This window comes from Crassostrea angulata, chromosome 4, assembly GCF_025612915.1.
Source record: "Crassostrea angulata isolate pt1a10 chromosome 4, ASM2561291v2, whole genome shotgun sequence".
In the NCBI taxonomy this organism is placed as follows: Eukaryota; Metazoa; Mollusca; class Bivalvia; order Ostreida; family Ostreidae; genus Magallana; species Magallana angulata.
The window spans coordinates 5,962,231-5,987,163 of record NC_069114.1 but is presented as its reverse complement, the minus strand read 5'-3'; the positions used below and the strand labels follow the sequence as shown (position 1 = coordinate 5,987,163).

The window sequence follows — 24,933 nt, the reverse complement described above, 5'->3', positions numbered from 1 at the left end:
GCATTTGGTCGCCATATTAGTTCCGGTCGCTCCTCTACTGCCAATGGGGTATATATACCGGTTGAGAAAGTTACCGTCAGTTGCTTTCAGATCGATCGAGGCATTCACGTTGCATGGACTTCTAAATGCATGAACTACACATTGTAGTAAAATGTAGTAACAAGTTGCTGTCCTTTAAAAAAGGATTACAATACGTGGACCATTTGCATGTGTTTCCAAAGAAAACGTGAATTTTGTCAGAGATTCCATCAACTCTAACTCTCTGCTTTTAACCACTAAATTTGTACGTTGTATTACTTATACATGTATGTATAGCCCTGACTTTTTATCTCAGAATTTAAAGGATTCATACTTCTGATATAATTGTGATCTTCATGTATCTATGAATGAAGTTTGCATGTATAGTAACAGACATTCGGTGAATTCTACTATTTGCGCACACATTACGATTCGCACTACTTTGTTAACTATGCAGTGACAGCTTTGTGTAAAATGAATTTCATATGTTGATGCATTTTTCTTCATTTCGAAACTTTTATACAGTGACATAATTATTCAATCATACTTAAATGCTTAAAAGAATTTAATCGGGAAGTTCTCTAGCCTCGCCTACTATAAAAATAAAGTTAAGTTACATGTGTATTTGAAAAATAAAATAAATTGCATATTATGCTATTTGATGCATGTTGTAGTTTCGGCATAACATTAACTTATTTCATAGTACTGATAGTTCATATCACATGCCAATCATTTCTTTAAAAGGAATACTTTGTCTTGTACTGATTGTCGACAACTTTACAATTACAGCGCCTTTGAACTTATGTGTGCATATGGCACGGAATCCTGATCCCGATTCAGATAAACGTGTGCTAGCCTAGTTCCCTGAGCTACCCATTACGCACAGGAACCAGGCTAGCTCATGCGCAGGCTGAATTTTCCCCTTAGCATCCGGTTTAACCTCGCTTGTATATTTTCTGTGTGGATCTCAGGGTCCACGCAATAAAGAGTAAAGAAAACAACAATTAATGAAATACAAAATATATTTATTCTTTGAAAAAATGTCCAAGGTACTCGTATTATTTTGCACAGGCTGTGCTGCCTTACTTCGCATGCACATCGAACACGTTTGTCGTTCATACAGAGTGCATAACGTCTGCATCTTCTTGAAAACCCCGGCAGTACTACATCTAACACAGTAGCTAAATAATAGTAAATCCAAGAAAGTAACAACGTTTCCATCCTACAAAAACGCTCCTTTTCTAAAATCCATGCGATAATTGACATTGCTCGATCTACCACGGTGAGTGGTTTGCGCATGTGCAATACAAAAACGCTCCATTTCTAAAATCCATGCGATAATTGACATTGCTTGATCTGCCACAATGAGGGGTTTGCGCATGTTCGATGTTACAACATACACAGGAAAACGGTCTACAATTATCGAGGAATTTTTGAAGTATCTGCGCCTAGATTTCAGTCTGTCTTGTTTCGTCGTTTATTGGATATATCTTCAAGTGCAGTGGTTGTCATATTATTTTTGTTCAAAACACGTTTCTACACGTCTTTTCGTCCAACCCGTACGAAAAATTCCACCCTGACTTAAGGCGGACTGTAGGCGAAATTTGAAAGGCGGATTCCGTCCTTCATTCCTCTGAATGTATAACTAATATCAGAGATTCAGGGTGGAGTCCGGGCGGTATATGGCTCGAAATATTTAAATGAGATTAAGCGTATTCCGGGTAATAAAAATCCGCCTTAAAACAGACGGGAATCCGCTTTAATCTTAGGTGGAATCCACCTTATGATTAATTGGAATCCGCCTTAATATAAGGTGGAATACGCGAGATTCCGCCCTAAAATAAGGTGGAATCCACCTAAATATAAGGTGAAATCCGCCTTAATACAAGGTTGCGTCCGAATCCACCTTAGGGTAAAGATGAACACTTTTTACAACGGACAGAAAAACTTTTGAATCCGGTGACTAAATCCTTTTAAATTAGCACCGGATGGGGTGGAATCTTTGCCTTCATTTCTTTTATAAATCAGTAGCCAGACTTAAAAAATAAAACCATCAATAATTCCTGTGTATTTCGGTTTTTAAACACATCATAATACATACATCACATCCAGAATATCTTTATACATATTTTCCTAATGTTTGCCTTCTACTTAATATAATAAGTTGAACTTTATGATTTACAGTCCACGTTTTCACTCTCTTGTACAGGTAGTTCCTTGACAAGTTTCTAGAGTAGCTCAGATCTTCATGTTATTTTAAAAGCATTACTTATAACCAAACACTCGATCAAATATAATTATATCAATATACATATATACCTTTTTGTTATTATCATGATTATAAAGAATACCTTTCAACAATGTGAACAAATAAAAATAATAATTGCAATTAATGCTTCTAACTTTTATCATACTTTAAAAAAAAAAAGATTTAAGTTGTTTAAATATGATTTTCTTCTGTTGCCAAACACTACCCCAATGAATCATGATTGAAACAAAAGAAAATCTGCACTATAATATGAATGCTTCCACAAAAGTTCCAGTCTTTATAGCAAACGATTTGTAAGATGGGCGTAAAAAGAATCTCTAGTTATACATATGTCAAAAAGTCATACCCAGACCCACTTATATCATAATTTGAACAAACCTGATTTTACACCGTTACTTAAGAATGTGTGGCCCTTCATTTTTATAAACTTAAATCAATTTCAACCTATAATGCTTTGTGCCAAGTTTGGTTGAAATTCGTCAAAGGTTCTAGTGAAGAAGATAAATATGTAAAAAGTAAAAACAAATTAACAGACAGACAAACGCCGGACAGAAGGTGATTATTAGATAAGCTAACTTTAGCTTTTAGTTTAGGTTAGCTAAGATGGAAGGCTTCAAAGAAGTATATGAATCTTTTGGAAAAGTTTTTTTGTTATGCTACAAATGAGATAAGTTTATTGAAATGCCCCAAACACTGCTTAATCGCGCCGGAAATAGTTATGTTGCTCTCACGGAAACCGGTTTTTTCACAGCCTCTTGAATCTGTAATATCATCCTCTCGTGCATTTATTCTGCACATTAATTACGTAAGGTTTGAATTTCAAACGGTCAGTTGCTGTCAGTGTGTCTGCAATTCATTTTAAATCAAAATATACTTTTATTGTTAAATTGATTGCTAAAAGTGTTTTGCTTTTCAAATACAACACATTATAGATTCCAGATTTTAGTCCCCTAAAATCCCTTATTACGTCATCAAAGGGTGTGGCCATGAGTTTTACAAACTGATATTGTTACGATCAACAATTTATTTCAATTATGCATTACAAAATCTTGATCTTTTTTAAGGTATGTGTAAGAGACTTTACGGGTGTATTGGCCCCTAATTTAAGGGGCCAGCCCCTTTTTCTTGATTTCATTCAAAAGGTGTCACGAATAATAACTTTTTTGTTATTACACCTATCTAAAATTGTTGTTCATTTTTTAAAATACAAATATTTAAATAAGGGCCAGCTTTCTAGATCCTTAATGGGGACATACATTTGTTTTTTGATTAGTGGAACCGATTAGAATCATCAATACAAACATTTTCTTTTCTACAATGCCTAATAAAATATGTCTCTTTCTCTAGATATATTGCGTCAAAGTTTACGTATTTTGGCCCCTTAAAATTTCTTATTACGTAATGAATGGGCACGACAATAATTTTTCCTGATAGATATTGGTACGATCAACAACTTTGCTTCTATAATGCATTACAAAACTTGTATCGTCTTATAGTTATTTGTTATAGAGTTTAGAAGTGTCTTGGCCCCGAAACTTTTTATTTTTTATTTTTTTTTTAACTTTTGATTCCCTACCACTTTTGTGTGTAATATATGTTTTAACAAAATATCAACTGATAAAAAGATACAAATCAAAACGTTTGAAAATTTTGAATGAAAATTACTACCCAGTTTTCGTGCCTTGGCAAGCTCCAAGAAATGGCGCCACTAGCGTAAAGCAACATAATAATGCACAACTTCAAACTATAGACTACCTATCCTGAAAGTTTCATAGTCATATCTCTGGTGGTTTCTGATATCAGGTCTGCACAAAATAGGTCGTCAAAAATTAGAAAATCGGCCGTAAATCGTTACCGAAAGTGACGATGGCAATAAATCCAAAAGCATTTAAAATTCAAAAAAATGTCCCATCATCTGTGAAAACATTGTTGAGATCGGTTGAATAGTTTTCAAGAATTAGCGTGCACAAAATTTGGAGAGAAAAAATAATAAACATTACGAAAACAATTAGGTATTCCGCTGGAAACGGAAGACCTTAATAATAATACGAAGAAATCGTACGAAAATTATAAGGTCTTCCGTTAGAAACGGTAGACCTTAATAATGTAAAGCATGTACATTGTTAGAACGTTACAAATGTAAGACTATCAGTCGCATTCAATAATACAATTTTGGTAGATAAATTACCAACATATGCATTTAATTAAATGACATTTTAAAAATCTCATACCAAAAACACGCATACATGTGTACAGAAAAGCATATACTGTTTACTTTTGAAAAACGTTGAAGTGATATGAGTAATTCTTTCGTTTATGATTTCCTAAATATAACCAAAAAAAATGTAACTTCTTATAAGGAAATTATTTTTATTTTTGCAACCCTATTTTCGAAGTTAATTTATCGTAAGGAAAATACCCATTTTTAAAGCAACATAATAAATTATTACATACAAAGTAAACATCTAAGTACTATATAATGCAGTCTTATTAAAATTAGATCTTTGATCCGCTCCTAATAGATCGCTACATAAAAAATTGTGTTGAGATCTATAAGGAGCTAATTCAAATTAGATTGAATATAATGTAACAACCTCTTAAAAGAAAATATTGTAAAAAAGAATAATTAAATAGTATTTGACCTAGGTTCTTATTTTTAATGACGATGTTACGTTGTAGGTTATCTTAATCTTACTACGTAATTTTTGAGAACAAAAACTTCAGAAATTTAAATCGAGAACAGTGTACAAAAATGTGAGGAAAATATAAAAAAAGAACGTCTAATATTTGTAATGGCGATAAAAAAAATAAAAGTACTTTAAGGTAATCAATGTATAACGACCACATTTTGTACCCAAGAGATGAATGGTTCGATATTCTAAAGCATTATATCATTTTGAAGGTGTAATCAAATAAAAATTCTTCACCAAAGTAATTTGCAAAATTTTGATCATTGTCCAAAAAATTATACCTTGAATTTCACTTTGAAGTCTTTAGGCAACGCATGTATGTTTTATTAGGATATTGTAAAACGTAACTTGAAGTTCGTAAAAATCTTCTGGTTAATACATGCATAGACTTTTACTGCATTAAAATATCAAATAAAATGAATCATTTACCGCAAATATTTTGAAAAAATTAAAATTTTCTTTTCTTTCATCAAGGTAGGAATAACTCGTTGAAACACTTAAGGTGCAAAATGGCCGGCTTCTTACATGTTATCAGTCTTGTGGATTTGGTTTATTTTACTTTCATTATTATCTAGCAATACATATTTAACTAATTTAAAATGATTTAAACTTGTTTAATATCCCTTCAATATATATCTAATACCTTAAAACATGTCTGATCATTCTTGTGTGTCGGAAACCATGTCATATCTAAATACTCCAAGGAGACAATAGACACACACTGAAATCGATAAAGAAAAAATAGGTTAAAAGTAACATAAACCAGTTTAAAACAAAATTAATGTAGTTATCAACTCTTATCGAACACTTAAGATGTAGTTTAAAACTAAAACTTATATAACTAAAGCATCATTAATATTTCTTTTTCATTTTTAGCGGATTTGTTCAAAGCAAATCATCAATAATACTATGAATAGTGAACAACTGCAAAAGAAATTACAATTAACAATAACTTAATCAAGGAGGAAGGCAATGTATAGCAATTTCTGTTTATTTTTTCATGCTACATGTAACGACAAAATTGTTTATTTTTGCATGTCAGATTTTTTTTAAACCATCGACGTCTCCCCTCTTAAAGAAGAGCTTAGTGAACACAAAAAGCCATACTATATCTATTTTAAAAAATACATTTATATCTTGAATCAAATGTGATATTAATTTTTGTTATGCTTTTTATGCTACTTGGTCATTTTTTCCTTAAAAATTTATTTTAGGATTTATAGGCAGTCAAAGCACTGGTAAACATCCCCCTTATTAGGTTTATGATCACTGTACTTTTTCTTTACTGTCTGCGTATTCCCCTTAACACTTATCTAAATCAATGCCATTATCCCTACACAAGAAATCGATCAAACTAGACATCGCACCTGTTGAATCTACTAGACAGGAGGGCAGGTTTAATAGTGAAAGTAAAATGGTGTGTATAATTCTTTTGATTAGGGATAATATCCATTTACACTCTTTTTATAAGGCATTTACATAATACCCCGGTACCCTCACTTCTTTTGTGCTCACAAATTAGATCAAATAAAACAACAAAAAGTGAAAAGTACTTCCGATATTAATGTTCCTTTCGTAATATATGTACATATATAAACGTCGATCATAAAGCAACTTGATGTTAATATTTATGTATTTCCCTGTATAAATATAATGTAAGTTATTAAAATCAGTTATCAATTGATCAAATCGTTCGCCAGATTTAATCACGTTTACAAAGAAGCTTGTTTTATTGATCTTACTATACTATCACAAACCGGATTGTTTAAAGTTCTGACAACTTTTGTTTACACCTTTCAATCAGCCAATCAATTTCGCGAGATTTAAATACGGTATGAAAATGTTGATGTGAGATATTGCGAGACTTCCCGTTAGTATAACAGTTATACGTCACTGATATCAAAGAGACAGAAATGAAAAAATTCCAGCGAACACAATATTAGGTTAACTTCATGTAGCGTTTTCTGATTTTTGTGGTATTTTGAAATCATATTGTCACTGCAAATATTCCTAACAATCGAGATAAATAATTACTACGCATTATATCATTCACATTAAAGAAAAGAATATATCTTAAGGAAATACTCATCTGTATTTATTATATTTAAGCGGACGAGGAAGAATGTAAGCCTACTACATAATGCCATTTGCATAGTTTGCATTGTGATTTAAATACAGAACACATTCGAATATCTCTCAAGCCTTTCAATCCGATACATATACCTGTAATATGCGATAACATTGTTCGTGTTTGTTTAATGATACCTAGATAAATACGTTGAAACTCGATATTCCTCGATAGCTACACACCTAAATCGAGTATTATTAAAAAAAAAAAGGTTGATTTTTGTAAGTGGATATGTAAAGATATGTAAGGATAGATATGTGTAAGCAAGTGAAATTTTCGGAATGTCCGACAATTGGCGTGTGTCTGAGGCCCTGTACGTTGGTCTGTGCGGTTATACATTGAGGCACAGACAGAAGTGAACGTCAGAAGGGGGGTGTAGGATAAGGAAACCCGCTGGAAAGTAAAATAACTCGAAGAACGGAGTGTACGTGCAATCCTTGTTTGTCTGAAAACCATGTTATGCGTGTGTTTGTAAATAAGGACACATATATTGAAACTTAAATCAACATCAACCTGTTTTCATGTAAAATATTTGGATATTATTGGAAAACTAACAAAAATATCGAACAGTTGTACATCACAAAATGTCTGACAATATCCGTGTGTCTGAAGCCCTATTTGTGGGTCTGTGTGATTATGTAGGGACACCGACAGACGTAACCGTCAGAAGGGAGATGCATGACATGGTTGATATTATAAACAAACCTGTTCATAAATATCAAGGGCGTGGAATGATACTTAGCGGAAGTTATAGAGAAGGATTTAGAGTAACACCTTCTGACATTGATATAATGTATTGGTTTTTTAATCACAAAGTGATTACCGACATCTCACAGTACTGTATTTATGATCCATCAAAACATTCAGTTATTCTTATGGAGGACAACGATACACCACCAGGGTTTGTCAGACTACGGCTCATAACATCGCCAGCAGATGTAAACATCGAATCTTCAATTGTTGCGTTTAAAGAAGGAATGTACATTTCAAATATTAAATGGAGGCGAATTAATTTAGAATTGTGGAAAAGTGAAAGTGCACAGTTTGACAGTGTTGCACTCCACGGTCCTTGTGCAGAGGTAATATGGAAATCTTTACAAACTGATTTTTGTCTTTGTTTTCACAGCTCATTTTGGTCAGAATTTCTCTCTAACTTGACAACAAGGTGTGCCTTGCACAGTTGGCCTCCGCGTCAATTGTTTGAAGACATTCATAGATGTGGTTGTCACGTTGTGCCCGTCGAAAGTAAATTATTAGAGGATAATTCTGAATTGGAATGGAGGTTGTCATTTTCCCAAGCAGAAAAAAAACTTGTAAGTTTCCTGAATCGCACCCAATTTCTATGTTATGGTTGCTTAAAGATATTTCTTGTGGATATCGTCAATCGAAACACAGAGGAACCATTCCTGTGTTCATATTTCATGAAAACCACTTTGTTATGGTTAATACAAGTAGGAAACATCACTTGGTGCCCTGACGGTTTATTGGATTGCTTTTGGAAATGTTTCAAATATTTGCTACATTGTATTTATCAAGGTGTGATGCCAAATTTTTTCATTCCACAAAACAATATGTTTGCCGGTAGATTAGCCAACATGAACGGAGTTCGTGCACGAGAGTGTCTGTTGGAAAAGTTGAATTATTTCTACGAAACGGGCATATCGTTTTTGCTTCAAAGTCCTGCTTTTCGATCAATCATTAACCGGTTTATGTTTAACAACTGTTTCAGGCTATTACCAGTTAGAGAGCATTTTAAAGATATGGTAGAAATAGACAAAGAGGTAAAAATAGAATTGAATACGTTCAATTTTTTTGCAAAAGACATTGAAATTTGCTATACCTATTTAAGGTCTATACTTACTTTTTCACGGTACCCAATTACAGAAAACCAGAAATTAGCGTTACAAAAATGCACAGTTGAGGTTCTTGTTCAAACTGCATTTATACATTTCAAACGTTTTCCAAAAACAACAAACAAAAAGCTCTACCGATCAGACAGACTTAATTGCAAATTGTTAACGCTGGCAGGTAAATTCGGATACGTTTCTGATTTGCTGTATCTTGCTCTGTATTACTTCAGAACACTTAGATATAAAAAAGCAAGGACAGTAACAAACCTGGTTAAATTGAAACTCTCAAAACCTTACATCATGTATGAAAATGTAGACCAAGAAACATACAATAAATCTGTAGCAAGATGGTCCCTGTCCAAACGGATGGGTAGGGCTTGGGCAGAAAATATTTGCCTTAGTAGCCATGTGCAATTTATTCGAGAGCTGACTCTAGAACAAGAAAAGAGTGATTTGCCACATTTAATAATCTCACCTTTTGTAATGACAAACATGTTAAGTGTGTTATGTAACTACAGACTAGGTAACCAGTCCCAGTGTCTACAGTCACTAACAGACCTACAGACACTGCTACTCTTCGATGAAGAAACAAACGTAACTTTAAGTTACGGAGATCTCTTTTGGCAGATACTGGGGATCTGTCAGCACGCTGTGGGGGACCTACATGGTGCGTTACAGTCTTATCAACAGTCACTGAGTCAGGAACCATACCACAAAATACAGAATGCCACAATATACAGAATGGCATTCGTTCTCAGCGAATTAGCTTTTTATTTTCCCTTTGACTATCTTTTTTGATATCAAATACATGTTAATATGTCAGTTTTCTATCTAATATTTTCTCTATTGATCTAATTTACAGGACACCACGCAGATTTGATTTTTATTTTCATAGCTTTAAATCTATTTTTTTGTATTAGCATCATACATGCATATAATCAAAACCGTTCATCATATTTACTTCATATACGTTTATTTATGAAAAATGAATGGTTTGTTTCTTTCTAAACTGATTTTATTATATTATTGTACTGTATAATCATTAAACCAACAGTAAGAAGATATATGTTTTCCTCTTGAATGAATAATTTATTTACATTAATAAAATGGTTGAAAATTTTCAACTGTGACAAACAATAAAGAATATTTGTATATTACAGTCATTGATATTTACAATTAATTATATGTTTGGTAAGATGAAGTTTTAAAAATAAAAATAAATCCCCTAATTGTTCAAAAATTAATGACAAGCTATTAAGTTAAATTTTTGGTGATTTTTAGTATAAGACATGATATAGATCATTTAACAATAAACTAAAACTAAAACAAATATATACCACCTTTCTTAAAGGACATATCGCATGTTTTTCAATTTTCGGAATTTTTTTAATAAAATCATTCTATACTCATTAAAAATGAAGTTTTTAACGTTTTCATAAAATATTCTGCCTAATTTGTGAGTTTGAAAGCGATGAAATTCATATGTCGCGATATGCATATTTTCTCTCTCGATCTACCCGCCATGATATGTGACGTCATATGCGACCTCGAGCGAGAAGGTGCTGTTAGCCATCTTTGTAATTGGATTAGATTTAAACGACAATTAAACTAATTATCACCTATTAAATTGCCGATAACGGGACATGATGGTGTTCTGTGCCTCCTGCGGGTGAGTTTTTTTAAGTTTCCCTTACGAAAGTATACGGCAATCTTGTGACAAATAGGGGTCTATCTGTCGACGAGAGGATTTATAAATAAACATTCAATTCATATATTATTAATTATATTGTACATTTTTGTAATCATAGTTTCATCAATAAATCGAATTCATTTCTCAAAAAGAAAAAATAGAAGTTTATGCACAAGGGCCTGTGTACAAGTTCATCGGAGAAAAATAACGAGAGGGGACGCCATTTTGGATACCGCCTCGCTTCATTAGCTGTTTTCTTTTTCTTATTGTTAAACTATACGTTTATGTATGCATCGGTTTTGTATACATGATTTCTTCATTCATACATGTAGCTCACCTTTGGAGAAATCATAATTTTAGTACGGTAGGTGAGATTTCTGTTAGTTTTATTTTTTGTAGAGAAGTCATGGATCGAGTTGTCGATATCGATTGTTTACGCGAGAAATAGACAAAGTTTGTTGATATACATTTGTACGAAAAAGGATAAAAAAAAAATAAAAATACGGAGATGGGATCTTACAGAAATAAACAATAACTAAGGAAAACGTTCTTGCCCGCTTTTATAATCCAGTGTAATATAGAGTAAACAACCTTAGAAAGTTGTGATCAGTTACTGCCGAAGAAACAAACTTCTTGTGCACCACAGTTTTACAATAATGAACATTCTGAGTCGTTAGGAACGCCAAAAACCAAGACTGTTGTAGATTTTAATAAATAAACACCTTTAACAGATTTATTTGAGCTACAATCCTTACTAAGTTGTGTTTACAATGTTTACACGTCGATCAATTTGATCGTCATTGCCGACTTCATCGTCGCTTTTTCGGCAATATCATCGTTTTTTATGTACGACTGAATAATAAGATTCTTTTAATTTAGTCAGCATGTAAAAAAAACAACTTGCATGGCGAATGAATGTCAAATTTAAAGAAGATAATGCTAATCCTACAATTTGTTTACAATCAGCTGTTCGAAGAAGGTCGCATGTGACGTCATTGTACCACGTGACACGCTATCTAATTAACGAGTTTTTAAACGATCGGGGCTATAATTTAAATTAATAATATGGCTAATTACCGCTTTTATACCGTTAACAAACTGTTAGGAGTAATTATTATATACACAAGGAAGCCAAAAAATGTAAAATGTCGTATACTTTAGAAACATGCGATATGTCCTTTAAGAGGTCTCACAAGTCATGTTAAGTGTTCATTGCGCATTTTTTAAAATTAGTGTTGATATGAAGATTTTTTATTTCATGTTTACACAACATCAATTAGGAAACCTAACTACAATTAAAAAACAGGCTGTTTTCGAAAAAAGAAATTCACATGATTTTATTAACTTCAACGTATAACCCTACAAATAAAGGGGGAATAAAATCAAGTAAATTTTGCAAGAGTTTTTTTCTTTTTTTTAAGAATAAAAGTACAATGGTTTCCCATGTTTTTACATTTTGAGGCCAACCAGATCAACTGCATTAGATTTATAACAAGTTTGCTCAGAAAGGTTTTATGTAAAACTTGATTGTTACTATTGAAAAAAAATAAACTATTGTTAAGTGCAAAAAGACCAGGAAAAACAACGCATATAGTAATTTTTTCTTTACCTCCAATTTCAAATGAAAACACGGCCTATTCACGGCGCGTGAGCACAGCTATAAACTTTTTGATCATATTTTTTATTTTAAGATTAAATTAAAGGTTCAAACTTTTATAACCAATTCAATATGTACAAATAAAAAATAATTTAGAATACATCGTTGATTAAGTCTATTCGTCAATAAAGAAAATTTATTCCCTACAAAGTTCCTGGCACTATATTTTTAGTCGCGGAAGCGAACTAAAGAATGTGTTAATATGGCTGTTCAATGTATGTTTTCTATCTCTGACTAAAAGCCTATATACTGGCTTTAAAGCGACAATACACAAATGCAAATAAACAACAAAATGAATATAAATATAAGCATTGAATACTTGTTTTTGGATGTAGTTGGTCCTATAATACACCAATGCAATGCAGTCAGATCATCAAACATCTAACGTGCGGTTTTCAATTTGTAAATACCATATACACAGTATTTTCTGCGGCTCGAAATCTTTGCGGTTTAGACTCTAAAAATTATCAAATTATGTTCTGCCTTTCCAATTTCTGCGATTACATTAGACTGCAAAAACAAACACAATGTATTATACCTGTACATTGTATCAAACTTTAACAACCTTTTTTATGCGTGTTTCGAAACTCCGCTACGGGTATTAGCGCCAATACCGTGTGTAAGAGGATGTTGTTCTCGGTGATAATTTTCCATTACATAATCAGTCACCTTTTGACACTTTAAATACGGTAATTGTCGCGTGGTCAATGTTTATCTAACTGATTTCGATAAAGTTAAAAAAATTTCATGCAAGCGTTTGAAATACATTACGTATATCATCTGTATGTGCAGATAGACACGTTTATTTGTTTACCTGAGATTTTGTTTTGAAATATATCACGTTTTTTAGTGTGTATTTTTAAAGATGGATATATATATACTAGAGACGACATCCCTGGTAACATATATAGTTATTGGGGTTTTGTTTGAGAAATGATATTACGAGTAAATTAGGAGTAATTACCGCGTACAGACTACTTTGTAGCATACAGACCATGTTTGAGAATACACTTCGGCTGAAACGGGTAGATATGGTAATAGTCAAAATTTGTGAATCATTCAGTAATTATTTAAGAATAGTTAGCGGTTTCAATTTCTGCGGATTTTTCATACCCGCAAAATACTACAGAAAATAAACAAACGCAGAACTAACCCGTTATACGGTATAAACAATAACATTCTTTCTTTGATTTCATTCAGTCCATAACGTACCGTAAAATATATCGTTTTCAATCTTTAATTCAGTTTCACAATCAGTAGGCTCTCATGTATTGATTTTTTTCAAAGCAGCAACATCACCTTGATAATGGCAATAAAAACAAACAAATAAATCCCAAACTACTACAGGCTTTGCAATACATTTGCCATTTTAAATTTGTTTCAATTCATTTGTTTCCTCTCCTTGAATAATTCTTGTTTCTTTGGGAATTATGTTTGAGTTCAAGCTTTCTATACCCATGAAAAAATATTATGAAATAAGTATTGTGATAGTCACAGAATGTGATGTGGATAGAAAAAAGTTACTTATCACCATGTATTCTCCAAACCTTCTTAAATGTTCCAGCGGATTGTCCGCCATCTTTATTTTGACTCGTTTCCTATCACCGCTTCCTGAGTCTACCTGTGAATTATCCAGTCTATGAAGAGTTAACATTTACTTTTGATTGTTTTTATTTGTTTTCTAAATTAAGGAGGACGGTTCTTTTGTCTGTTCTTAAATAATTTTTTCGGAATTTTGCAGAAATCAAAAAGCTCCATTCTTCAACTTATATGCAATCTTACAATTTAGTTCTCGCTATGGAAACCGGATAGACATTCTTATATCTTTTTTGTCCTTCTGCGTTCCTAACTTCAATTGTTTTGTTTAATTTAAATTCAGAATTATTTATGTCTTAAATGCAATTTTTTAATTGCCTCACTTCAAATTATAAATACAGTCTAGAATGTTTTATGTGACCATCCAAGGGACCAAGGAAAAAGTCGCATAAGACAAGGAGTCAAATAACGCAGTCCGAGACTAACCTCACAATCTTTATAGCTGTCCTTTAGCTAATATATATCTTTAATCTATACACTAGTTTATGATTGACTGAAATTCAAATTTCACCATCTTAAAAAAAGATTTTCATTTTGTACAGAATTACTGATCATATGAAAAAAGGGAAGCATTAGAGAAAACTCAGACTATGGCAGTATGTTTCACTGATTTGTATCAAGGAAGGGGTCTTCTCGTTATTAGAGAGGTTTAGCAAACCGTCGTGTACGCGTACGTGTACGTGTAAAAAGGAAAATATGTGCATATTTTCATCAGTTTGTGTAAAGACGAATTTCTACACGTATGTACCCGAATGAACATACGTGTAAATTACAAAGTACACGTAAGGTCGAAATTGTAGCTTCTGTTTCCCTGTTGGCTATTTATTTTAACAAATATGTTTGTTTCTCTTAAGCCTGAATATTAAATGCGAATACTGATATCAACGAACATATTTTTTCATTACAATTTAATATGTTATTAGAGTTTAAATACACGTATCTCTTCCTCCAAAACATGCAATGGCTCTGTTATTTTATTCATCTGTGATAAATAAAAATATATATACATAAAAACTGATGTATAATAAAAGTAACACAAGCAGAATTCTCAATTTTTGAATGGGACTTAAATTTTCAGCTTAGTAGGAGAGGATTTCTAGAAATACATTGAAACATTTACACGTACAAGTACACATTACAACTGCTAAACAAGAAAAGAAATGTGAACGAATACGTGTAGTTCTAACTTGTAACCTTCACGTACAAGTACGCATACCCATTGGTCTACTAAAATTCCTATTGTCGCATATCTACGGCATTTTTTTCGATATCTCTTTAGTGATATATCCTGCATATCACATATGCTGTATAACTTACCACACCCCTTCATATATCACTACACGAGGCAAAAATCAGGTCAAGAAAGAGGGGAAAAAATAGTTGATGCAATTCTACAAATAAACAAAAAAAAAATGAAAAACAACTTATGTATATAGTCTCTGTCTGCAGATTTAAACCTAAAAACTATGTATCAGTGTCCTTCATGAGAATAATGGAACAATTAACAGATCATAAATACTTGACAACAGCTTCTGACAACATCCCAAGCTCGAGGTAAACACATTGCATCGTCAGTTGCTCCTGTTAATGATGGCGTGTACTTTTCAAGTGAAAGATTGAGAGATAGTAGGCTCACTTATGTTATGGAAATGAAATCATTTCACAATGCAATAAATAATAGACCTTGTGCTAGCAGTATAAATAGAGGAAAAGAAACTTATTATGCCCTTGCTTCCATTTTGTTCCTACTGGCCACAGTTAACCGGTTATTAGAGAATTAATATACCATGCATAGCTGGCCTCCAAACTACGTGTGTTGTGTAACTACAGACTAGGTTACATGTACCGGTCCCAGTGTCTACAGTCACTGACAGACCTACAGACACTGCTGCTCTATGATGACGGGAAATACGTCGTACCTTTACGTCACAGATACATCTCGTGCCAGATACTAGGGATCTGTCAGCAAGTTGTGGGGGACCTACACTGGGCGTTGCAAACTTTGAAACATCATTCATTTCACAGAATAGAGAGAGCTATCTTTTTTTTTATATATCAAATACATGTAAATGTGTCAATTGTATTACATTTTTTATAATAATGTAAATTGTTGGACACAGGACACAATTTCATATTGATTTCATTTTTTTAATCTAGTTCTTTTAACATCATACCGTATTATCAAAACAATATATCACATTAGTTCATTTACATTATTTGTGAAAATTGATAAACGTGCAGGGTTTTTTTTAAACTGATTTTATTATATCATTGTATTATATTATCTTAAAAGCCAACGGAAAGAACTTGTCTTGATTCTTAAACTCTGAATTTTTTAGATCAAAATTTGATTTTTTTTTTTAAATAACCTTTTCCTTTACGTATAAAATGAGTTTATTAGATAATAAAAGAAGTTTTGTGCGGTCTTTGTTTCGACCGTGGGGTCAAAGGTTACTCAAACAGGTGTCTGCTTTTTTTGTAAAACAAACTGTACAAGACGTCACCGTAAAATATATCGTTTTTAATTCAGTTTTGCAATGAGTGGGCTCTCATGTATTAATGTTTTCAAAACCAATAACATTGGTTAACGCCTTGAAATTACAACGTAAGCAATAAAAATCGCAATTCATGCTTGATAAAAGTGGAATATACAGAAAGTAAAGTATGCTAAAAAATCAGCACATACCGATTTTAAACATTTTGTTTCAAAAATAATGGCAACACACAATGAATCAATCACAACATTTGTCATTTTAGATCTGTTTTCAATTTATTCGTCCCTTCTCTTTAAATAGTTCTTGGATTCTTTTGAAAAAATTTAAGTGTTGAAGCTATCCATATCCATTAAATATTACCAATTCAGCATATGGTTGTCGACCCCACTTACGGTTTTGATAAATTTTGCATGCAAGTTGTTATCAAGACGGATCGGTGAAGTAAAGACTTTGAGCTTCATCGAATAATTTTGAGGTTAAAGCATAGCTCTCAAGGGGTTGAACCGAGGATTATTTTAAACATAAAAGTCCTATGTGTTAGTTTCCTTTACGTTATACCTGATCAATAATAACCCTCATAGAAAAGTGACTCCACTCTAACATATTAAAAAAAATTGAAGAGGTTGATATGAAGTGCTTTTGATATTGCTAATAAAATGGCTTACTTTTTAACACCCTCGAAACAATTCTCAAGTTACTAAATTTTTCCCGTAAACTTTTTGCTTTTGTTGTAGGGAACTACGACGCCGTCTACATTACCACTGAACAAACTACTGACCACAGGACCAGAAGACACAGGTAAGCTGGACTCTACATTCAGTAACACATTGTATTGATAACGCCCTCTAAAAAAGTTTGTAATACACGTCAAACACAATTTTAGGGAAAATCTACTCTTAAAAATGTATCTGCTATATTCGAACTTGGGACCTGCTGGTTAGTAGACCGAAGTTTTACGCGCTGCACTACTGAGATAGATGCCCAATTGGGTGACATAAACAGTATCACAATAATGTTGTCAGGAACTATATAAAATGTAAAAGTCATGGGGTATCGAGGACCCTTAAGATACATGTACGCTGCATGATTCTGCTGATTTATTTGTATATGAAGTATAGCATAACCAGAATTCCTTTAAACTCAGGATAACGTATTACAAATTACTAACATACAATTGAGAGAGAGAGAGAGAGAGAGAGAGAGAGACTTAATAGAGGAGAAGAATAAAGCTGCAATTAACAAATAAGACCAATCATCTTTATACATTATTTATCTATTATTTATAATTCACTTCAGTTTGTTGACAGAACTAGAAGTGGATACACTGAAAGAAAAGCCACCTACAGCTCACAATCGTAAAGGACATCTCACTCAGGTAAGAACAGTTTGAACATCTCACTCAGAAACTTATAACACATCTCACTGGGGTAAGAAATGTTTAGACTATCCCCCTAAGGTAATATACGGTAAGGTAAAAAAAAATCAAGCATTTCATATAGGTAACAATTTCACAAAGCATCTCACAAAAAAAAGAAACTGATGATCTGAACGTATCACTGAGGTATAAACATTGAAGAATATATAACTGATGTAATAGACATACAAATACTTTTAGTGAGGTAAGAAGCTTATACACTGTCTCATTGAAGTAAAATATCTTTTCTGGGCTACTGTTTTTGTGGTTTATTTCAACCTAATTTGTTGAAGACTATCTTAAAAAATTACCTGATTTAAAACCAAGTATTCTCACCTGAACAAGAAAAAGAACAATGTTACTGTGGTTGATTTCTTTGTACCTTTGTTAATGCTTGTTTTAAGTATTTCTAAGACTTAAAAGAAGTATTTTTCATTAATGTTATTTTGTAAGATATATATGATACAGAGTGATATGACATTGACATTACAGTTCCTGAGTCTGAAGGTCGGAGATGAGCGCCAGCAGCTTGTACCAGTGCTGACCACTATGTTTAAACTCAGTCCAGAGAAAAAAACAACTCTGGATGCAACCACTCAGAGTAACATTGACAATTTTAAATTCATTTACTCAAGGATTTATTTCTTTGAATTATCATAAAAAATGTTATTGCAAATATCTGAAGTTGCAGATTTATTTACGTATAAACTAAATTAAAACTGGTTTCAAATAATATATCGACACCGCGAAACAGGGTTCAAAATATCAAGAAATATTCTGAATCGTGGTAAAAAAAATTTCGAAGGTTTTAAAATATCTAATTATGAAATCGGTATATTTTGTGAATGAAAAGCAGATATTATAGTTTCCTTGCAAATATCAATTTCTTTTCTGAAAAATAAAATATCTCTCTTTTCCCTATTTTTCAAGAGAAGAAAACTCTGCCAACCTACACCAACAACAACAAGAGCAAGGAGGGGGTGGTGGGATTTTTATCTCTCCCCGATCAGGACTGGCGTGAGAGACGAGAAGGGGTGGGGATCTTATCTCCCCTACTGGTCAGAACTGATGTGATAGAGAGAAGTTTTCAGCTGGAATGGCGACTCGGTATCCTCTGTTCAACCCCTCTTGAGAGCTATGCGTTCATCCAAGATATCCAGAAACTAGACTAGTCCTTGAGTAGGGGATATATTCGGTGAAACCACTTTTTCAGAATGGCGGTTCTTCAGCACTGCATGGTGTTATGGATTCTTTGGATTAAGAGATTATCAGATTTATCTGAAAAAAGTTTTGAAAAGGATTGAATTTCTTCATACTTAGATTGAAAGGTATAAGTTAAAAAATACCCTAAAATCTGAAGAATTTCAACACTTACATGATAGAAAGTTTTAATGTTTAAGAAAACCAATATTTAGATTTTCAATCTGTTTTATTTTGGAAATTTGTCCATTTCATACACAGTTTGAGAATGAATTTCCTTCACATTTTGCAAACATTTTTTAAAAATTCAAAATATGTTATCACTATATCATCAACTTGGAAGAGATATTGTGTCAAAATTATCAAGCACAACTCATTTTCTTGATGTGTACACTGCATTCCATTTCTAATTTATATTATGATTAGTGAAAACTTGTACAAACCCATTTTGTATATGTACCTGACATACTATACCTATGGACAGACATTTCCTTCTAACTTTGTAAGATTTGTTGACAGATCCTATAATAATGTACAAGACCATTCCTATTGATGTTGGTTGTCAATGTTTTAAAACTTATCAAAAAAGTTGTGGTTTTTTTTTTTGTTTCTTTCTATTGAAATATATAATGTTTAATTTTCTTTTTAATTGACAAGGGGCAGTGAAATTAACCTAATAGTTTACAGATAGGAACAATAATCATCTTAAAAGTTTGATGTTGACTATTGTATTTATTCTAATGAACTTTTGAAAAATTCATTTTTTAGACACAAAAACATGTACATTTTTAAATCTATGGCTGAAATTGAAAAATATAAAAATCAGCATATCACTTACATTGAAAAAAAAATGTACATTTAACAATTTTATTTATCTCGAAAAAAGGCATTTTAATCATTTTAATGAATTATATAGTATTTTATTGAAGTATGAATTCTGATGTCATATTTGAACTTTTGTATTAAGAATACATTTATGTACATGGACCCAGTGCATTTAACAATTACAATATGACAGTGAACTGATGTGATTACATTAACTAGTCTTTCAGAGTGCAATATTGTGATGTCATAATAAAGTGAAAGTGTGTATTCTTTTTCTTTACTGCTGCAGTAACTTAACAAAAACAAAAATAATTGAGAGATCACAAAGACTAAGGGAAGGACATACAACTGCTCAGTTTTCCATAAACAATTGACGTAGAAAAAGTAAAATAAATGCCATTAAATTTAAAAAAAAATTAAAAATTAAAAAAACAAAACAAATTGTATAGCAACTGTTAAGTAAAATGTGTACAGTGAATTTAACTTAAAACAAATATGCTGAAAAAGAGATTTGGTGTCGACAACTCGAACTTTATTTTTTTTATGTTAAAACAACGAAATTTTTAATTAAATTATTACAAAAAATTTCATTGGACTTAGGACAGTTAAGAGCGTGGAATAACATTTGACCAAAACATGATCTCTTGGGCAAGACCTTTGTAAACACATACAGGTGCGGGGCATAAAGTCCATTAATCTTAAACGTGTACATGTCACACATGTAACTACAATTCTGTGAGTTAAGAGGAGTGCAATTTTCTGAATAACATTTTACCATCATTGTAAAATACGCAAGTTTTTATGTTATGCAACGGGACAAATGGGATAAAACAATTGTCTTGTAACTTTGTTTTATGGGTTAATATTTAAGCGAAAGTAGACACGAAAACCCCAGAATCTCTGTCTATTAATAGGTTGAAAATTTTCAATCACTGGATACAATCTAATTCATGTACAAATCTGGTGATACATCAATATTGTGTCCGTGTCTGACTTGGTGATACATCAATATTGTGTCCGTGTCTGACTTGGTGATACATCAATATTGTGTCCGTGTCTGACTAGGTGATACATCAACGCTGTGTCCGTGTCTAACTTGGTGATACATCAATACTGTTTCCGTGTCTGACTGGGTGATACATCAACGCTGTGTCCGTGTCTAACTTGGTGATACATCAATACTGTTTCCGTGTCTGACTGGGTGATACATCAACGCTGTGTCTGTGTCTGAATTGGTGATACATCAATACTGTGTCCATGTCTGACTTTGTGATACATATGTACATCAATATTGTGTCCGTGTCAGACTTGTTGATACATCAATACTGTGTCCGTGTCTGACTTGGTGATACATCAATATTGTGTCCGTGTCTGACTTGGTGATACATCATTATTGTGTCCGTGTCTGACTTGGTGATACATCAATACAGTGTCCTTGTCTGACTTGGTGATACATCAATACAGTGTCCGTGACTGACTTGGTGATACATCAATACTGTGTCTGTGTCTGACTTGGTGATACATCAATACCGTGTCCGTGTCTGACTTGGTGATACATCAATACTGTGCATGTGTCTGACTTTGTGATACATCAATACAGTGTCTGTGTCTGACTTAGTGATTCATCAATACTGTGTCCGTGACTGACTTGGTGATATATCAATATTGTGTCCGTGTCTGACATCAATGAGCATGCTTGTCATCATAAATCTAAACATAGTGGAAACTTAATCTCCATAAAGGCGATTGGGTAAATATATAAAGAACATATAATTAAACAAAAATACAGCTCACGGAATGTCTGACAATCGCCGTGTGTCTGGGGCCCTGAATGTGGGTCTGGTTTTATAGGGAAACCGAGAGAAATAACCATCAGGAGGGAGGTGATGGACATGAGGGAGATGATACAGAAACCTGTAGAGTTACATTAAGGTTGTAGAATGATGGAGAGTGGTAGTCATAGGGAAAGTTTCAGGTTTAAATCTTCTGACATAGACATGATGTTCTGGTTTACCAAACATAAAGTGATAACCGACTTATCCCAGTCCAGCGTTTATAGTCTGTTACCATTATTCTCATGGAGGACACTGATACACCACCGGGGTTTGTAAGCTACAGCTTCTGACGGTACTACGAGATAGACACATTGGATTGTCAGCTGTTCCATTCAATGACAGCGTGTACTTATCAAGTGAAAGATGGAGAAAGATTGCGTTAACTAATATGATGACAATTAGACCTTTCAACAATGCAATAAATCGTGGTCCTTGTGCTAGCTGTATCAACAGGGGAAGAGAAACTGACGTCACTTTTTGTTTCCATTGTTCCTATTGGTCACGGTTAACCTGTTATTGGAGACAAAGATGTACTCTGCATAACTGGCCTCCAAACCACGTTTGATGACATTCTAAGAAATGGTTGTCATTTTGTGCCCGTCGGAAGTAAAATAGCAGGCGATGAAAATGTACTAGAATGGAAATTGTCCTTTTCTCATGCAGAACAAAAACTAGTATACATGTATTCCATGAGTCACACACAATTTCTGTGTTACGGACTTTTGAAATTATTTCTAAAGGCAGTCGTCAATCGTGCCATCGAGGAACCATTCCTTTGTTCGTATTTCGTGAAGACAACGATTTTCTGGTTGATTCAGACATATTTCATGGTCGATGGTCCCCCAATAACTTGCTCGATTGTTTCTGGAAATGTTTCAAATTTCTTTCATATTGTGTCCTTCGAGGTGTATAGCCAATTTTTTTACACAGTCAAAGGTGTGCGCACACGAGAGTGCACATGTCTGTTAGAGCAACTGAACGGGTATTACGAAATGGGCATGACCTGTCTGCTACAAAGTTCGACGGTTAGAAAAATGATTGAACCTGTTATATGTATCAACCTTGTTAGAATAGAGCCACTTCTTGGACATATCAAGAGTGCTGCTGATACAGACGCTTGATCAAACTGGAAATGTATAGTAAAAGCTTTTTTAACAGAAACATAAGGGAGGATTATTTTATGCTAAGGTTCATAATAGTTTTGTCTAATCAGTCATTTACAGAATATGACACTTTACCATTACAGAAATACACAGCAGGTGTTTTTACATAAGGTGAAATATATAAGGTTCGTACTCCATTTTCTCTGCTTAATTTCTTTTCTATTTCCTGTTCCTGTATATAAAAAAAAATTACTTTCAAGACGTACATTGAATACCTAAGCTTTCTTCTTGCGTTTAGACAGAGACCAACCAGCCACAAATTCATTGTACCTATCTCGGTCTACTGTGTTATACATGATATAGAGCTGTGTGAGTCTTGATTTAACCAGTGCTGTAACATGGAGCGCCTCTCTATATCTACATGTTCTATAGTAATACAGAGCAAGATACAACATACAAGACACATCACCTACTCTATCTGCCTGCTTCAACAAGTTTTCACTCAGTCTTTCTGATCTGTATACTGCTTTATTTGTACTACCTGTTGAAGTATTGAGGTATAAGAATGCTGTATCTACTTAATGACCGACATGTTAAGTGTGTTATGTAACTACAGACTAGGTTACCGGTCCAAGTGTCTACAGTCACTGACAGGCCTACAGACAATGATGCTGTATGATGACGGGAGTTACGTACCTTTACATACCAGAGACCTCTCGTGGCAGATACTGGGGAACTGTCAGCACGTTGTGGGGGATCTACACGGGGCGTTACAGAGTTATCAACAGTCACTGAGACAGGAACCATTCCACAAAATACAGGATGCCACAAAATATAGAATAGCCTTCATTCTTAATCGATTCAATAAAAAAATTAGCTGGAATTTTCTGATCCATGTAATCGATTGTTTTTAAACTTATTGCTGCCATATTTTGAATGTGCAATGTACAATATCCTCCTAAAATATTATTTACAATTGGTGGTTTATATGCAAAATGTTTGAAAATATATAACGGTAAAGCCTGTCCCTCTTATCTTTTTTCCAGCATGTGAATACACCAGCCTTGAATTTTTAAAAATTACAAACTTGAATGACGGCTGTGTAATGAATCCAACCGCTGCTATAAACATTTATAAAAATAAAAGATAAATTTTGTCGCATTTTACATGTACACTAGGCCAAATTGCTAACGCACCACTTACTTCTTCTTTGATTGTTTTAGATCTGAACTTAACAAAGATGAATTAATATACTATTTCAATAGTTTATTATAATGCAGAAAATGAAACATCATTTGTTGCAATCTTATTGACCAGTTGCTTTGAGTACTGTTTATGAAACATTGGTACCCCAATTATGTGATTCACATACTAAAATTATCAATATCGAGTGTAGCCTCCACTTGCTCGGATAAATGCGATATGTGTGTCTTTGTCGCTTAGTAGTTACGCGGCGCTTTGAAATTCTTGCTCGGTCCCTCGCACTTCCGGTTTGTAAAAATTTCCGGTACAACCTTGCAATTAACATGTGGTGCCTATTACACACCGTGGCTACCTGAAAAAGACATTAATTTATTAGATAAGCATGCTGCATCATTTTTTAGCCAATATCACAGGTTATCGTTAAATTATTAAAAAACAGTTCTAAACTCTGTAAAGGAGCACCCTACAGAGACCATACCAACTGCCCTGCCACGCTCTTCTGTGGTCAAACGCGGCATACCTCGTTGGTTTTTGGTGAGTTTTAAGTAATACATGCATCAATTATATGAACACAAAAAGAAAGTAAAGATTTATATTTCCAAAAAAGTGTGAGCACGATTTGAGCATTTCTAAAGAACAGTTACGCTTTCGTTAACATCGTATCCATTTATCCGTTTGGGCTTTTAAAACAATAAACTCATCTTTAAAAAAAATTTGGATTTAAAATGGTGCGTTATCTATTTTGTCTAGTGTATATGGCATATCAAAATAATGCAATATTTAACAATATTTAAATAAGAAAACGTGTTTGTTTTCTGGACAATCATTGAATGATAAGCAAAAGACCTTTTTGTAAATAGATGAAACAAACAAAATGAATCATACAAAATGGTTCATTTCCACCGAATAATCATTTAAGGATGACGTTTACTCAGAATAAAAAAAAATTCCACTGATGAT

The 24,933-nt window shown here is 33.1% G+C and overlaps 1 protein-coding gene across 1 annotated transcript; it reads left to right on the top strand.

The window, feature by feature from the left end:
- The first annotated feature begins 7,314 nt into the window (after positions 1 to 7,314).
- Positions 7,315 to 23,684, top strand: LOC128180577 (uncharacterized). The gene is made up of 2 exons (XM_052848700.1): positions 7,315 to 9,347; positions 23,357 to 23,684. Exons 1-2 carry the CDS (start codon positions 7,690 to 7,692, stop codon positions 23,682 to 23,684), a joined length of 1,986 nt encoding a protein of 661 aa, XP_052704660.1. The 5' UTR covers positions 7,315 to 7,689.
- The last annotated feature ends 1,249 nt before the right edge of the window (positions 23,685 to 24,933 follow it).